The 18,754-nt window shown below is 39.3% G+C and overlaps 1 protein-coding gene and 1 long non-coding RNA gene across 2 annotated transcripts in view; one reads left to right on the forward strand and one right to left on the reverse strand.

The window, feature by feature from the left end:
- SNX2 (sorting nexin 2) overlaps positions 1–1,671 on the reverse strand; it is a 31,301-nt gene extending 29,630 nt beyond the window's left edge. Inside the window, exon 1 of the mRNA XM_069000947.1 lies at positions 1,540–1,671. Coding sequence (XP_068857048.1) covers positions 1,540–1,647 — 108 coding nt within the window. The 5' untranslated portion in view covers positions 1,648–1,671. The remainder of the gene's footprint in view (positions 1–1,539) is intronic.
- LOC138103017 (uncharacterized) lies at positions 981–18,471 on the forward strand. Its single transcript, XR_011147639.1, has 3 exons — positions 981–1,327; positions 16,680–16,791; positions 17,416–18,471. It is a non-coding gene; the product is annotated as an uncharacterized lncRNA (long non-coding RNA).
- The last annotated feature ends 283 nt before the right edge of the window (positions 18,472–18,754 follow it).

An 18,754-nucleotide genomic window follows, 5' to 3' on the forward strand; every position in this document is an offset into this window, starting at 1 on the left:
AATCATTCCTCTCTGGACTATGGTACCCTATACACTGAATAAACCAGTCTATGCTCAAGCTAGTAAGAAGTCCAAAGTCAATTTTCATGATCTCTTCCTTCCACGTTTGCCAGAAAATCACAAGATTAAGGCACTGCCCTAAATGCTAATGTCAAAAAAACTTACTGACGCAGCTTTTAAAAGCTTCTCTTTAAGCAAAGAGGCTTCCCCTTTCTACTTAGAGACTCCATTCCAAACAGACTGTGTACATAAACAAAGCAGCACAGTGGAATTGTCAGCCATAACAACTGATACAAAGCCCATTTCTTTGCCAATGTTTGCAGTTAGAGGAGTTTCAGTAACTTTTTTATCTCATGGTAACTGTGATTTGGACACTAAATCTATCTTATCTCCTGCAGTTTTAGTTCTAGACCACATCAATAAAAACATTGTTTATGCTACACTGCAGTCTTTCTCAGTGCACTGAACAAGACTCCAGTAATACACACTGTGTCACACAGAGATGCACAGAAGTCTACTCATGCAATTCTTGTCAACTGCAGGTTCACATTTCTTATTCCTTCAGTGCATTTTTTCCACAGATCTTTTTCTACCAATGCACAAATTATGCATCTATAAGAAGAAAGAAAAAAAGGAAGTAGCTTGAGAAAAGGCAAGTGACTTTAAAATACATTTAAAAGCCTCTTTGTATACTGCAGGGCTTTTTGTTAAGGACAGGCAACAGCCAGAGCAAAACCAAAGAAATATGCACCAATCCTATTTCTGTAAAGGTCAGGGACAGAAGACTCTTCAGGAAAAGAGGAACAGAACAATTTTCTTTTTAAATGGGCATCTGCGTACAGGAAGAATAAAGTTCTTCCAAAAGATACTGGCAAAACACATAGGTGGAACGTGACCACAACAACTTGCCAAAAAGGCTCCCACTATAAAGAATGAGCACATGAGCATTTCTCATGTCGCCTCGTGCTTCTTTCCCAGCAGGTCCCAGCAGCCGCCGCAGCCCAGCACTGCGTCGGCTCCCTTGGAAGAAACCTCAGAGAAGTAAGTTTCTGCAAGATTTGCAAACCGGAATGGGGTGAAGCTTCGGAAAGAGGCCAAACAAAGAAAATGGGTCGTTATCAATCCACTCAAAGCCTAGACGGACACACACACACACACACCCCCAGCGAAACTGGAAAGAGAAAAGGTGGGAATATTTCCCCGGCAGCACAAGAAGAGGGTACGAGAAGGGATAACGGCGGTACTTGGAGAAAAGAGTTTTGAGTTTCTCTTGGCAGCAGAAGCCCCCTGCCCGCCGTGAGGGAAGCACCGAGGAGCCGAAGCAGAGGTGGGCGGTGGGGCCGCGGCCGGAGGCCGGGTCGGCAGGGGCTGCGGCGGGGCGGAGGCCCGGGCAGCAGTTCGGGGGGCCGGGCAGGAGCGAAGGACCGGCGGCCTGACGGGGAGAGGGGAGGGGGGGGACGGTAGGGGAGGGAAGGGCCCGGCGGGCGCCAGGCCGACCACGGGGAGCGGAGCCTGCTGCGGAGGGCGGACTATCCTCACCTCCAGGGTGGACACGGTACTGGTGAAGAGGTCCTCGCCGTCCTCCAGCTCCTCGAGGTCGGCGGGCCGCGTCTCCCCCAGCGGCGGCGGCTCCCGCTCCGCCGCCATCTTCCCCTCCGCCCCGGCCCCGCGCTCACGTGACCGCTCCGCCGCCCGCCTGCACGTGACCGCGGCGGCCGGGCCGGGCCGGGGGCGGGGTCAGCGTCCCCTTCCCGCCCCACCCCCGCCACATCCACAGCCCCTTCCCAAACCCCTTCCCAAACCCCTTCCCGCCCACCCCCGCCACATCCACAGCCCCTTCCCAAACCCCTTCCCAAACCCCTTCCCGCCCCACCCCCGCCACATCCACAGCCCCTTCCCGCACCCCTTCCCGCCCCCCTTCCCGCCCCACCCCCGCCACATCCACAGCCCCTTCCCAAACCCCTTCCCAAACCCCTTCCCGCCCCACCCCCGCCACATCCACAGCCCCTTCCCAAACCCCTTCCCGCACCCCTTCCCGCCCCACCCCCGCCACATCCACAGCCCCTTCCCAAACCCCTTCCCAAACCCCTTCCCGCCCCACCCTCGCCACATCCACAGCCCCTTCCCAAACCCCTTCCCAAACCCCTTCCCAAACCCCTTCCCAAACCCCTTCCCGCCCCACCCCCGCCACATCCACAGCCCCTGCCACAGCCCCTTCCCAAACCCCTTCCCGCCACATCCACAGCCCCTTCCCAAACCCCTTCCCAAACCCCTTCCCGCCCCACCCCCGCCACATCCACAGCCCCTTCCCAAACCCCTTCCCAAACCCCTTCCCGCCCCACCCCCGCCACATCCACAGCCCCTTCCCAAACCCCTTCCCAAACCCCTTCCCGCCCCACCCCCGCCACATCCACAGCCCCTTCCCAAACCTCTTCCCCACCCCCGCCACATCCACAGCCCCTTCCCAAACCCCTTCCCAAACCCCTTCCCAGCCCCTGCCACATCCACAGCTCCTTCTCAAACCCCCTCCTGCCTTTCCCCTGCCACATCCACAGCCCCTTCCACAGCCTCTTCACAAACCCCTTCCCCAGTCCTGTCCCCATCCCCATCCTCAACCCTTTCCCTAGAAAATGGGCACAATTCCCTCTCTTAAGTTAGCTTGATTGCTTTTTGTCGCTCGTTAAGAAATGTATGTGAGAAGTTTACCTTCTTTGATTCAAAGTAATATTGTAATTATAGTGAGTCTAAATAGATCTGTGACCACAGAAATCTGTTATAGGTATTTTTTGTGTATGTGTCAGAGAGGTCAAGGAATAACCCAAAGATAACTCTAGGTCCTGGATTTTTCACTAATTGAGATTCAAGGTCGAAAAATTGGTTTAGAAAATCTATGTGGAAAAATAACTCACATTAGAGAAAAGCAATCAAGGAAATAAATTGGAAGACAATTAATGCTGCAGGAAAATTTAGAGTGACTGCAAAAAGCCAATCACATATGAGTTTGTGATGTGTTACCGAAAAAAGCAAAACTCCAATATAAAGCCAAGCCTCGTCCCTGTCAGTGTGTGTATTAACATGTATGTCATTCAACAAACACATAGGAGCTGTCAACTCTACCTCATGCTACTAAGTCAAAATCTAGGGGAAGAGAAAGCTACCCATGTGTCCTAAAGGAAACTGTACCCACCCCTTCCTTTGCAGCCAATAAATCCACCTGTGTAATGCTGTGTGAGATGAATATGAATTAAGCTGCAAAGTCAAGAACCTGAACAGTAGAAGTCAAAATACCAAATCTAGGTTTACATGTGGAACTTGTGTATATGCCATGTATCTGCTTTAATTACCTGGTTACATGATAATATTCCATGGGAGCCCTCTTCTCAAGGAGCATTTACTACACAATTGTGGTTTTTCCTTGTTTCCTAACAGCTCTGTACTTTGTTTATTATATGCAGTCTCAAGTCTACTCTGAACATGACACTGATCGTGCCATAATCAAATCTCTTCTGATGGGAGAGAGTTTTTAAAGTCCTTGCTAGGAGTTCCAGAGACAAACGGGACTCCCAGCCTTCACTGCTTCTTGATAGTTGTTTATTAAGTCTTATCAGAGTCACTAGCATGATCCAGACATAGCACAAAGCAGAGAATACAGGAGAAAGCCAAATTATCAAGATTAAACAGCCTTTTTAAACGTAAATCAACCAATGGTTACTAAAAACATACATTATTTTTACTTTTCTACCAATTATTCAATAACACAGCTAGGAACTGCTGAATTCTTTGTCCAATCATCCCAAACTACTTTTACTGCAGAATATAGAGTAGTAGAAGATGAAGAAGAAGGTTTGGAGAACAACAACAATCCTCCATTTTGATGTTTTTTGCTTTTATCTATTTACTACATTAACAAACCCAAAACCTCCAAATTTTTCACCCTGTGACAATCTTACATAGTCATCTATCACCTAATTCACACTAGTTTAGTTTCTAGTTCTTTTCCAATAGTAGGCAGTTTTTACCACGGACAGAGGTCAAAAGCTGTGTTGTTCAGGGGGGTGAAACCCCTCAAAACAGGCAGAGAAATATCCTCTGCACTCTGGGTTCCCACATGAAGACAAAAGGATTTGTCTTCTCACATGCATTTCTCTGAGGTTTGTCACTGCCAGACTGAAGTGTTTCACAAGCATTGATGAACTTTATCTTCGGGGTGTGATGCCCATTACACAGGAACTGAGCAGAGATGGGAAAATTTAAACCTAAGGTGCTTATTGATTTGGATGCCCTAACTGAGATCACTAGGATTTGGGTTTTTTTCCTAGAATACCTAACATTTCAACAGTTTTGTCACCTAGGCAGGAAGCCCCAGTATCACAGTACTAGCCTTACCCTCACCCTTTTTTTGGAGTAGGCTTTTACTTCTTTCCTTCTCTGTTGTGTCACTCCCTTTCCCTTTATCAACCCTTCTCAGGTCCCACACTTTCTTGATTAGCCTTGGGAGCCATTGGGAACCCTTCAAAAATGGTAATTTTTGGTTTTGGCCTACCAGCAGGTAGTTTCTCCAAGTCAATATATCTGCTGCATGACACTGTCACTGTATCACTCCTGCTTCTGCCCCCAGCATCTGTGGGCTCTGCAAGCTTTCCTAGTCCAGCACTTAAGAGGAAATATGGAAAGATATGGAAATAAAAAATGTGTTCTACATAAACACTCTTGGCAATACTTACACAATAAAAAGCTTCTTTTTTTTTCTATGCAGAATCAGGTTTCACTCAGGAGTATAATCTTGTTGATTTAAAATTGCTTTTAAAATGAACAGTACAACAGTATTAGGGCTCATTTCCCTGGTTCAGGTCACGGAGGTGCTGAAGCCTTGAAATATTTATAAGAAGTTATCTGGGATTAGGCAAGGTACCATTTACTACCTTCTGCCCCTCTGTCAAAAAACTATTAAATTAGATGCAAAATAAAGGTGGATATGCTTTAAGCAATGTGAATCAAGGTTTACAGTCAAATATGTCAGATTTTCAGAGAGTCTTACTTCACTGACTCTATTTTAGGATTGTACTAGTGCAATAGCCACTGTAATACCATGTTATTTTAGTAACTGAAATATCAGTGAAACTGAAAGAAAATCATGACTCATGACTTAGAAATAGCTGTTTTGGAAGAGAGAGTGTTAGGGAATTATACAAGCTCAAGGTCAGCCCCTGTGGTTTGGATCTGGAAGGAGCCACAGGAGATGATCTAGTCAATTTGCTGGAAAATATTTGTCAAACCTTTTCTTCAACAACTCCAGTGATGAAGACCCCAAAACTTCTGCAGACAAACTGCTTTAATGCTTTGCTCTCTAGGATCAGAAAGAAATTCCGTCATTATCCTACCAGTCAAACATTCTCATATGAAGTATGATTTTGCAGCAGCATGACACTGGGCTTGCTCAGCTTGTGATCATATTCAGGACAGATATTGGCCTCATTTTGTATCTGTGAAGTGACTTAGTCAGACTATTGAATTTTGTCTTTCTTTTTACCAACATTTACTTCAGTTTGTTTTGATGAGTTTGAATTCTTTTACTAATCTACAGTTGTTCGGTACCCCTTATGGTATGCATTCTCCCCTTTCTATTACTGGTGAGAGTATTAAATCATATCAGCCCTATGGCAGATCACTTCATTCCACTTTGATAAATTCATCCTTCCATAAAAATTGTAATCACTGAAAAACAGCTTTTGACTGTGTTTTCTAACCAGTTCCTACTCTATAATAGATTAACATACAATATTTCAGTAGCTTTCTTATGAAACAGTCATAAAAGATAAATGTTCAAGAAATACCAAAGGAATATTTCCTCACTAAGAGATATTGCAAGAAAATGGTTAAATACAGGGGGGGAACAACAACCACCAGAGTGCTTAGAATTAGATGAAATACATTTTTGAGATTTTATTTTTCCAATTTATAAAATATTAAAAAAGGAATATTGTGCTATTTTATGGTGACTGCACTTGCTCACATCAGTAAAGACTTTCAGTGAGTCAGCCTTCCTATGAAAAATTACAAAGCACAAATATTTACCAAATCTGTGAATTTGGCTCATGTGCCCACTCATCCTTTCAGACAAATAAACTTTACACTTCAGATCATGATGATTGTTCTTTTGTTCTGTCTTTCCATCTGAGTATTTAATTGCACATCTTAAAAAAAAAAAACCTTTTTCTGTTGCCTTTGCTTGCTGGTGAGTTGTCAGTGCTCTCATTTATTACAGAAAAATATTTTTAATATGTGTAAAAGAAACCGTTCTTCTATCACTTAGATATTTCGTTTGCTTTTGGAGTAGTGGCAAGTCTTGTCCTCTAGCAAATATCAGAATGGGAATTTCTGTTCCCTAGTTCACCTAATATAGAGCTCTACTAGCAGTAGCTGCGTATGTTTACATTGCTAAAACAGTAAGATGATTTGAAGTACTTTTTTCCATCTTCATAAGCACTAACAGCAGGTGAGAACTAAGCAAGAAACTTTGGTTACTGTGATATACACTGACCTGCTTCCTCCACTGTTTATGATTTACAGGAGAGAGAATGTCTTCCAGCAAAGCATTGGTTTTATTTTGCACGTCTGATATTAGATAATCCAGGCATTGCAGCTTGATAAAAGACACAGTAGCCTCTGAGATCCTGATTTGCTTTGGGCTTCAGACACTTGCTCCCTGGCAACTGCCTGTCAAATCTCATTGGTTGTGTTCTGATACAGGAGTCATGCTGGAAACAAATACCAGGATGTTGTTAGCAGGTGGCAAACCTGAGACATCCCATGCCAAAGTAGAAGAGGTATCTAAAAAGACCCAGGATGGACAAAGGTGGGACAATACTTGGAAAAGGCATCATATGCACTCGCCTGAAGCTAACACTTCTTCAGCCATCTGCTTTTGTCCACAGAGAGAAGCATAGTCTTAATCTCATTAAAGGGAAATAAGGGTTCCTAAGTGCCAGGTGATTATTTCACAGCAGATTCACAACATATTCTGAGTTGGAAGAGACCCACAAGGATCATCAAGTCCAACTCCTAAGTAAATGGCCTGTATGGGTATTGAACCCATAGCCTTGGTGTTATTAGCACCATGCTCTGACCAACTGAGCTAATCTCATCTCCCTGACCTAATTTCGTTTGTTCAGTTACAGCTCAGTAAAATTTTTGTATCATGTAATTTCAAGCCTGTGGTCCATGACTAAGTCAATTTCATACACTTCTATGACTATAAACTGCCTTGACCCACTTTTCTGCTTCCAGAGAATATAACAAAATCATGTAAGGTGTGTAGCTTGTCCCATGAAAGGCATTTGAAGCATTTTATTAATCAGTTTTAATTCATTTTATCCAGGGTGAATTGTTACAAGATTTTTTATGTTAAATCACTGAAGTCAACACACATCTTTTGCTATTCTCTGACTTGCTAGAACTTTCTGTTAGAGATAAGAACATTAGAAGCTATTGATCTATTAAAAGATTCCTGTGCAATCTTAGCTGTTGTTCAAATTATGTTTGTATCAATTAATTTCAGTGGATATTCTTTGACAGCTTTTTTTAGAGCTATCTCTTTATATCAATAAAGAGTTGTGAGTTGTCTTAATTCTTTCATCCAAAACTGGATGACACAAGAAAAAGAGAACAGTGAGGAAAGGAGGCTGGACTTTCCATACAGTGTCAGAGACAAATCAGTTGGTGCTATCCTTGTGTGGCACATCAAAAGTTACCACTGGAAAATTCCTCCCATTAAAGAAAAGGTTTAATTTAAGAGACGCCTTGATCTGTGCAATTTTTCTTGATCTTTGGAATTTTTCTTTACGGGATTCCATGTTTCTTAAAGTATGGATCATTTTCTTTTCCTCAGATGGGAGACAGGGTTAGAGGTAATCCTCTTTCTCTGCAGCTAGTTTCTGGTACTACATTAGGAAATGCTCAATGCTTCCTAACTCTTACCATCACTGCTTCACCAGTGATGAATATAACATTGCCATTCCATTTCATCTAATTTTTCCAGGGAAAATTTACTCTAGTGAAAACTTTGAAGTCAGAGCCATAATGAAAACACTTCCAGGGGAAAAAAAACCCAAACCAAACCAAAACCAACAAGAACAAACAAGCCAACAATTCATTTCTGAGTGTCCATTTCTAGAAGAATTTTTAAAAAATCACCTGCTGAAAGCATGCACTTTGTAAAAAAATTCCTGTAACCAGATCTACACCTCACTGTATGTCTATCAGCCAGCAGTACTATCTCCATCTAGTGTAGGACTTATTAAGATGAGAGTTCAAAATTATTTTGTGTTATCACTTGGTAGATGAAGGAAGTCTACATTGTCTTTCTCTTTCAAAGTGTTACAATTCCTAAGCTAATCTTAATTTAGAAGATTTGAGGAGGGAGTAGGGAAGAATGTGAATGAAGTGGAAGCCTTTTGCATATTTTTTCTTCATTGGAGAATCACGGCAGAAGTCTAAGGGTAGAGAAGGTGGCAGCATGGAAGAAAATGAAAGTAATATGCAGCAAAAAACAGTGTAATAACCTCTCCAGTTCATAATGATAAACCTTGGGAGAACTGTATTGTTCCATCAAGTTGGCAGCCTGTGAGAAGGAAGCTTATTTCCCTGCTTCCTTGACACAAAGCAGAGGCTGTGATAATCATATACACCAGCCTACTCCTGTGGTGTGGGATCGCAGTAACGGGGGCCTTGATCTATCACAAGGTGACTGACAGTTTTCAGTTGTTACCATAGGAACATATGCAAGTTTTACCGATCACAGTATTTTTCTAAAAGGTCTGCATTCTCAAAACATTAAATTATAGTGCTGGTTAATTCATTCATTTATAAAATGTGTATAGAAGGCAAGGGTGACATTGCAACTAGTTCTTTGGGACAGATAAGGAACAGTATTTGTTATTTATATTCCAGACACTGGACACAATGTGTTTTACATGTTCTCATGACTTTGAAGTCATTGCTAGTGAGTTGCCAAGAGGGTCTCCAAAGAGATTGTGGAAGGTCAGCTTTTTGGCTTTCATCTGTTCCCTTGCTGAAATTACCCATGTACAAAATGAGGGAGGTGTTGCATCTGGTTTTATATAGGTGTTTAGTGCTTTTAAATAGCTTGTCCCTCTCAGCTTGCTGAGTGTGGCTGATTTGAGATAATTCACCTAGATTTTAAAGCAGAAATTAAGAGAATGGAAATCTGCTCTCTGAAACCACTGTTGGAATTTTAAGAACATGCATATCCAACACTTCCTTCCAAAATCCTGCACTTCAGTTCTCCCTTAGGTTTTTCATATGCACTTTGGGTACAGCTTACACCTCATAATTTCAGCTGGCTAAAAGGCAGCAATCTAATGAAAGCTATTCAGTTTCATTGGGACTGTGGCAGGAGATAATAAAAACAAATAGATGATTTCTCGGGCATCCTACCCATCTTTAACTCTTACATTAGGAGGGATTTAATGATGAGTGCCTATTTCCATTGCCAGGAGAGGATGCTTATACTTAGGTAGATGCTTGACTTGAGAACAACTGTGATTAGGTGAGAAAATCTCATTCTGCAAAACATATTCACATATCCTAAATTATAAACTCTCTAAGTTAATGAACCTTAATCTTAAATGTAGCTTTCTGGCTGATTATAGTATTTATCATAATAAAAATTATAAAGTGACTGTAGAATTAAACTGAGACAAAATACTATTAATAATACTCAGTCCAAAATTAGCCTGAGAAAAAATTTCTTTGCTCCCCTGCAGACACACTGGTACATGTCTGCTGCTGCTTTAAAAGAACCAGAGCCCTAAAATGAAAGAAAACAAAAAACAACTCCAACTTACGAATATCTTTCAAAATGTTTGCATTTGCATGGATTATGAGAGCTAGGCACCAGAAAAATGTTTCAAATATCTCCAGTCATTTTTTTCAGAGTATAGCCTTCAATCCACAGAGACCTTTTTTTCCACTTTGTAGACATATAAGATAAAGGCATGTGAAAACAATTTTTCATTGAAAACTGCACAGTGGATATGCATGAAGCAGAATTTGCTTTATTTCAGAGTTTCACAGCCCAAATGCAGCTGTAATTTGCATCATTTACAATTTTGCCATAAACTGACTTGGGGCATCTGTCTGCATTATAGCCAGACCAGGCAAAAGATAAGTAGGAAAAATGGAAAACTTCTAACATAATTGATTTCCACCAAAGAGCACTGTCGCTGGCTGTTATAACAATTAGTTTATCAATTTAATGTTGATTATGGCTTTCCCAAAGAGAATTAGGAAAGCTTGCAAACATCCAGTGAACAGCAACGCAGAAGAATCTGGCAGGGTTGCCACTAGAGCTGATACAGTATCTAATACATATATTTACTTTTCTTTAAGATATTTTCAGACATGTTAAGCAAAACTCTGGCTTTACAACATAATTCTCCTTTGACAAATTTTATTTCACTATGCTCTGGCTAATTTTATCCTCTGGAGGTGTAAATTTGGGCTTTGAAAAATCTATTTCCTTCCAGCTCGTACTTCAAGTGATAACAGATGCTAAAGAGGGAGTAAGAAAAAAACCAAAAGATTAATCTCTCGAGAGTGTTGAGAAAGCAATAAACATAGTGTCTAAAGTTAATAAACACATTTTCAAATTCCTTCATAACAAAATAGCTTCAAGAGCTCAGTGAAGTCCTTAAGGGAGAATGCAGTCATAAGAAAGGAGAAATCCATTGATAAAGAGACAGGAACTTTCGTAACAGATCATTGAAATTAAATTGATATCTTAGAAGGGACTTTTTAAAATGCTTGACTTGCATAACCTACAAATTTAGCTACAGAAAAGTGCATGTGCCTTTCTAATCATCTATTTATCTATTTTACATTGTATCCTACAATATATTTTATTTCCATTGATTAATTTAGTGTTGCATATATCAAAAAAACAGGTGTCAACCATCTCATTTCAATAATAAGAGTTTACAAATATGATTCACCAGTAAGATAATTCATGAAATCTCTGCATCTGCTTAGGAATAATATTTGCATAAACCGAAAGTGATACTAATAAAATTAAGCGTGAGTATTCCAGAGTAGCACATAGTGGGATTGTTTTAATTTCAACTAACCAGTCCTCCTTAAAAAACCCAACACCACCATAAGGAAACTCATTCTATCCTAGATACATTTTCCCTTTCAGATAAAGACAGATAGTAAAGAGGTTTTGCTTACCTATTTTTAAGCATGATATTGAATTTCCTGTAATTTAAGCCTCATTTTAATGTTTCCCATTTAGTTAGGAGATACACACCTTCAGAGAGAAATTCCAATTTACTCTAGATCACCCCCCCAGTCTCTTGTACCTCTTTGTATTGACCATACAGAAAATTTATAGAAAATCTTCCCGTACCTGTGATCCTTTCGTTGGGTAACTGAGGTAGATGTCTGCTTCGACACAAGCTACATTTTACCTTCTGCAGTTTTGATCTTAAGTCTTTTACAAAATATGCATATCCAAATGGAAAAAGCCACTATAAACCAATACACAGAGTGTGAAAGGGTGGGGAGGTAAATACAGATCACTGCATACAGGCAAAATACTTACATATAGTGTATAGTCTATATTTGTAGTGTATAGAGAAAATATATATTCTCATTTTAGTGTATATATATATATGCATGCACACACTAAGTATATTCAGTCTCTAAATATCTATATATACTTTTGGTATACAAAATATGTCTATCAGTGTACCTCTATCTATCAGTGTGTATATTATATAGATATATATATGTATGTGTGTATATATATATAAAAGCCGAAAGAGAAACAAACGTAAATATTTGAGAAAAATAAAAATATTTAGTTAAAACAAAAAATGTTTGTCCAGGAGATCTCTAAGTTCTCTTCCTGTGGTTGCTAGTGTACTGGCACAATAATATAAAGATAGTGAACTGATGTCTCAGTTCCTCCTTTTTTTGCCACTCTAAGATTAAAATGGAAGAAGGAAGAGTAGCCTCCCACTTCCTGCCTGATTCTGGGAATATAGATCAGAAACAGCTGACAGGGACATTTATCCAGAACAACAAACACAACCAGTCCATGGAATTAATTATTTTAATATATTTTAAATCCTTGAAGTATTTGGAATACCTTCTTCCAAGAAACACATACACCTTCCTCTTCATAGACCAACTGAGTTACTACAAAATATGTACTGTTCTGAAGCCTTTTTTTCCAAGAGGTGTTGAGATCTGTGGTGCTACAAAGCTGTTTCCCCAGCTGCTCGCCTGGGAGCTGTCTCTGGCCACTCGCCTCAGTGGATCTGCCTGCTGTGCCAGTGGGCATGATCGCTGTTGGAAGCCATCACATGAATGGTCAAACACATAAGATCCACATGCTGGGGATCTCTTGGTGGCAACCAGCAGTTCGAGGCATGGGTGGAAGCAGTACCTGCTTTGGGCAAATGTGTCACCTGGCTCAGCTTAAATTTGGCCCAGTTTCTACTGTGTTAGCAGAGGATGAACTTGAGCTCTGTTTTTTGTTGCCCTGTCCTATGGGAGGTTATTGTTGGCTGAACCAGACAGCTGAGAGGCACAGTCAGAAGTGATTTTGGCAGCCCAGGCAGGATCCAGCTGGGTTTGCAGTCCGAAAAGCCTGACTGATTTTGTCTCAGGTGAAAACAACTCCCACTTGTACGTGGTGACAGAGACACAAGACTAAAAGTATTATATAGCTCTTGTATGGCAAAAAAGTAATGAATAGCACACATGAGTAGAGGTGAAGAAAACATTATGATCTTGGAACAATTGTTAAGGATCAAGATTTGTGTTAGAGAGTATTTATTAGGTCATACCTAATGATTGAACTATTGTTCAGTTGCAGTACCTTTAGATCTCTAAAAATTAAATAGATCTGGCTCAGTACTAAAATCTGGATCTAGGCGTAGTAGTTGAAACTTTCAGAAAAGCTTAGACATATGGTGTAGTTTCGGCCTCAGCAAAACCAACTTAAATAATTGTAAGGTTAATTAGTCTTCAAGTTTTAAAATATATATGATCCAGTTGTTGAAATTTGGAAGATTTACCCTATATTCATTTTGGAGAAAAATGTTTTTAGTGGTTGGGATAAGACCATAATTTTGTTTGTTGTGGCTGTTGCTCTGATTCTACATTTGTCTAAGTTTTGTCAGAAGCATACTTAGAAAGGCAGTGCATACAACTCTGTTTTGCATACACATGCAGTAACACTGGTTTCATGCTTTGTTATCTAAAAATATGCTTCACATACCCAAGATCCTCCAGCACCGATGAGTGGATGGGGATTGAGGAGGAGTGGTGTATCTTGAGGTGCCATGAATTCTCATGCCTGTATTTATGGCATACTGAGGGTACAGCTGGAGCATTCAGGAGGTGCCTTGAAAGGTGCCAATGAGAACACAAGGAGGCATATAAAGATATGATTATTTACTTAGTTTTTGCATATGCAGTTTGGGATTCAGGGTAGAATTAAAGAATACATAGCACATCTTTTGATATGATCTAAACAACTTATATATGCTGAGCTAAGGTCATTGTCAGTGTAACCTCTTTGAATGTTACATAGAATAAATTCATTCAATTTTTTTAGAGGCTTATACATTTTTACTTCAGCCTTTTAAACAGAGGAAATTATAGTAATCTCTGATGTTCTGATAGAATACTTAAATGCTGACATTGTGCTGCTTATTAGTTCTAAGTGTTAGAATATTAAAAAAAATCAAATGGAAAATGTTAGTGGATTTGTAATTATGACTTCAGAACGATGAGAATGCATTACGAGTTTTCTGGTTTAGAGAGCAAATGTTGTTTCAAAGCTACTTCTCTTAAGAGATCCTGAACATAAACCATCAGCATTAGGAAATTCCCATACTATGTTTTAACCAGAGTACAAAAAAGGAAGAAAATTCTATTTTGCACTAGTGACCTTTTTGTTCTCTTATAACACCTCTAAGCTATTTCCCACAATATATTTCTTTTTGCTAAGTCTGTATGTTGACATGGAACCTATTATTTTAGATGAGCGTGTTACTTCTGAAAAAATTCATTGGTCCCAGTCAAAGGATCTTATATTATTCTCAAAGAAAAACAATGTGTTGGTTTTCATTTTTATCAGACATTTATGTCAAAGCTGCAGGTTACTTCATTAGTTCAGTAATTTAAGATACGTCAACTTCCTTTTCTAACAGAGGTGTTTAAACTACACTTGGCAACAGTTTATATTCAGAACATACTTCAAGGTTACCACTCATGTTATTATATTTTGTATTCTCAGACTTTCTTGTAAAATCTATGGTCTGAAGTTGTGAAATCAGTGTATTTTGTTCTACATGTGGAGCTAGGTAGACTCCCTCTGGTGGTAAATTCCAACCTCAACTGTACAGGGATTACCATTTCTCTGTGTTGATCAAATAGCTACACTGGCAGAGAACTATGTGCATCAAAACTTACTGTGAAAGTAACGTGACTGGAGCCTGTCTTTGGCCTTCTTACAAAGTGGTAACAAAAGTCACAAAGATGCACTACAGAAAAATGTAATAAAATCCGTGCACCTCCTAGACAGGTGAAAAGTACATCTTGCATTGTCCATCCAAGAAGATGAGGAATATACAAATGGAAAAAGGAGTTAGAAATGACTTGCAATATTGAGAAATACAAATCTACTGGATCAAGCCATTGCATTTTACTGAACCAAAACCCTAAGTAGTTTTTGTCTTTAGAAACATAATTTCCCTTTATAGCTTTGTGAAATTACCATAATACGCGTTTTCAAATACACATCTGCTTCCCAGAATAGCTATCTGAAACTGGTGGGAAGTTGTTGTCTCATCCATCTACCACAACAGGGAGTCAAGAAGCCATATCAAAAAGGAATAGCCAATGCTTCACAGCCAAAATGCCAAGATGATATAAAGGTGATAGCACAGGTCTTGGTCAGTCCTTCAAATGTGATTTAGTTGATGAAACAGATTCAGGCTTAATAACTTTGCACTTATAGATAGGTGAATGAAAAAGGATTAAATTATTAAATTAAAGAACTTGAAAATTGTTTGCCAGAATTTTAAAAAATGTATCAATCAGGAAGCAAATATGAAATACACAGAGCAAAACAAGAACTAACCAGTAAGAAAACAAAATATCATCTGCAAAATAGGTGACTTTCATTATGGGGTTTTTGACAACAGCATTTTCATAAGGCATGAGAAAAAGATTTTTTTTTTACTTAATTTTTAGGCCCCAGGCCAAGAATCTTGTGTGTCAGCAGAGGACAGCAAGAAAGATGTAGACTAACTAAAAGTACTTCAGGGAACAGCAACAAAAAGGATAAAAAATTAAATAACATGATCTCTGAGGAAAATCTGAGGAAGAAATGAAGGACGTGATATTAATCTAATATATGAGATGTTTTAAAGAATGGTGTAAAGAAAAGCAGTGGTGAACAATCTTGCATCTCCCTCATAATGTGGCAAGAAGTAAAGTTTTATTTGTATATGGGAAAGTCTTGGGCAGAAAATTTTCTAATATGTGCAGTGTTGATGATATATGAACCAACTCTTTCAAGAGACACTGCACAGTATTTTGAACAATGTTTTTCATGAGTGGTCTATGTACATGTGGCCTTAGAATAGGGAACTGATTGGGTCACTTCCTTCATTCTAGGTGGCAAGGTACCATCTCTTAATACTAGACCTACATAACTTCTGCTGGGTATGCTCGGTTTTAGACTGTAGCTATAAATGCAAGAGCAAGCACTGATTTTCTCTCATTACATTGGAGATACCCACATTTTATGGATTGTTGAAAAGTGCTTATCAAGAGACACAGAATTAAACTGTCATTTTTTCTTGCCTCAGAATTTTCATGAGAAAGGTGACTATTCGGTAATGCTTGTAAAACTTACTTGTTGTGTTTGGCATCTTCTGCCGCTGAATGGTACCAGGGAGTCTGGATCTGCTGTTTTTCCTCCTTCACCCACACTTCACATACTTTTTCAATTTTATTTATATCTGAAAAAGAAGCCACAGGGGATTCTTTTAAAAGGGAAGCATCCAACAGAAACAAGTGTTCCAGTTCACGTGAAGCAAATAGTAATCCTGAAACATAAACCAAAATCACTTAGATCATTCTGCCACAATATAAATCCTGTACAGTATTTTCTTAAGAATTCCTTAAAAAATTATTTTGTCTCTCACGTTTGTTCTACATGATCAGTTACTTTTGTCAGTTAGGTATCTGTCTCTGATAACATTCTGCCTTATCATGGGATCGTAGGAGATGGAGTTGGAATGGACCTCAAGAAACTTCTGGTTCATGGCACTGCCTTATGTTTATCTGTCTCCTATCTGACAATATGCACAGGTCAATTTTTAAAACTTAAAATTTTTTGGTTTTCATTCTGTTTATTGAAGCAAACTGGTATGAAAATTTGAAGACAGAGGGAAAAGTCCTTAACAGCAGCTGGGACAATATGATGATCCTCCCTGCCTGCCTTCCAACATTTTGCTCTGTTAAATGTGCATTTTGTTTTCCTTTCACTCCTTATACTATTTTACAGATTATTTTCCTAGAATTGTTGTTTTCTAGCTTCATCTTTCCTTTGCCCTTATTTTCTGTTGTCTTCACAGATGATGGTGCAAAGAGAACTCAGTGAAATTACTTGCTATAGAAGAGCCATCAGAAGTAGAGTATCTTTTCACTGAAGAAAATGGAAATGCAATAAGCACAGAAATTATGCTGGTAATTGTTGATAATCATCTTGAGACATTCCCAGTCCATTTTTCCCTACTCTGATTGAGTTTATGTTGTGGTCTGCACATGCTGTGTATCACAATGAGTACAGTGAGTACATTGAGTACACAATGAGTGTCCAGTGTTGCATCCAAGCATCTCATTCCCTCCCTCACTTCTTTGGCAGATGCTTGTGGTTTCCTCTGGACACCAGATTCCCTTCTCTACTCTTTCAGGATGGATCTGATGCCAGTAGCATGACTGAAATCCAGGCCGAAAGTGATGGCTGACCTCCCACCCATCTACTTATGGGAATCTGATGTGTTAGAAAAAAATTCTAGGGAAAAATCCAGCCTGTTTCTTTGAAGCTTCTTATATGCAATGTAAATTTGAAGGCAGGAAATAACTCTGCAAAACAGAATAGTTTGTAAAATTAATGAAAAATGCCTGGAGAATATAATCATAACATTCTATACTCCATGATGATGTAATACTGGCCACCCATGATTTATCAAAACTGTTTAGTTATGCTAAATTTAGATTTCAATAATATAAATTTTTGCAGAGTTTTGTGCAATCAATTTTTAACCTCCTTTGTGATTCTTTTTTCCCTCCTTTCTTCTGATCTTTCAGTAACTGTCACTATATCTGCATTATTCTGCAGCCAGTGCCATTGTCAAGTTTGGGACCAGCTGGAAAAAACAGTAACGTCCTCTGCTACAGCTGGGCTGCTCTCCATTCAAGTGCTGCTGTGGAATGGATACCAAATGCTAGCAGCTGGATTGTGAAACTCCAATTTATAAATAATGATTAAAATGAAAAAGAACTAAAAAAGTTTGTGCACAAAGAGCGAATGTTAAGCACTGGGTTTTTTATAATGTAACTCATTAGGCTTGGACCTTTTTGTTTAATCTTATACTGTATTTGCAAGAAAAAGAATTTTAAAAGTTGAAAAACTGAATTTCTGAATGCCTGATAGCAAATACCCCTTTTCACTGAAAATATGTAAGGAGAGCTTAATGCACATACAGTGTCTTGTAATGTGACATTTGCTTGTATAAATGGAAGAACTATGTCGATTTGCAGTTGTTGCTGTTGACTGAGCAATTGTTTGGGTGGCAACTGTCCATTTCAGTGTGGAATCTGGGAAATACGCACAAAATATTGGGAGTTATGCAAGGTACATTTCTCTTCTGTGGCAAGAAAAGTGAGCTGCAGCAACAGGAAGCTCCAATAGTACAAGAAAGAAAGCCGATAGCTCCTTGAAGATGACAAATCAAAAAAAAAAAAAAAAATTTCCATGTTTAAAAAATTCACAGGAATTCCATTTATGTGCAGGGGCTCCCATTTGTTTGAGAGCTGTTAGCCAGCTTTGATGCTGGAAAAGGATTCTCACCAGCCTTATGTCTTCACAGCATACATTCCAGAAGGTTTATTGATGTATGAGCTGAAACAGAGATGAAGAGAAGTACTGGAATCTAACGCTTCACTGATGAAACTAATAAGCTTGTTCACCAGAAAGCAGATAGAAATAGAATTTTTAATGAGTTTTTCTCTAAGAAGCACTATGAGTTGACATGGACTGGACTTCAGGACATTTACACCAGCAGTGCCTGTGAATCAGTATTTAGTTTGTTGATATTAAAGTTCAGTTTGGAAACCAGTGCCATCGTTTTCTCATTGGGCACCATGGGAAAAAAGGTAAACTTTATATGTTTTATGTTGTGCAAATAGCAAAAATCTCAAAGACTTCCTGAATTGATGGCCTAAAGGCTATGAAGAAAACTGTTACGTTGTAATTCCCAGAGTAATGGGAAATCCAAAAACTAATGTCAGATTCGGGTTTCATGAGCTGATTTTCCCGAGCCATATTATATCAATTTGAATTTGTTTTCCCAGCTTCTTGAGCATGATATCTCTTTGCATGACTTTTAGTGTTATGAAATACAGAAGGGACTCAGTAGGAACCTAT

Source organism: Aphelocoma coerulescens (genome assembly GCF_041296385.1).
Source record: "Aphelocoma coerulescens isolate FSJ_1873_10779 chromosome Z unlocalized genomic scaffold, UR_Acoe_1.0 ChrZ, whole genome shotgun sequence".
Taxonomy (NCBI): domain Eukaryota; kingdom Metazoa; phylum Chordata; class Aves; order Passeriformes; family Corvidae; genus Aphelocoma; species Aphelocoma coerulescens.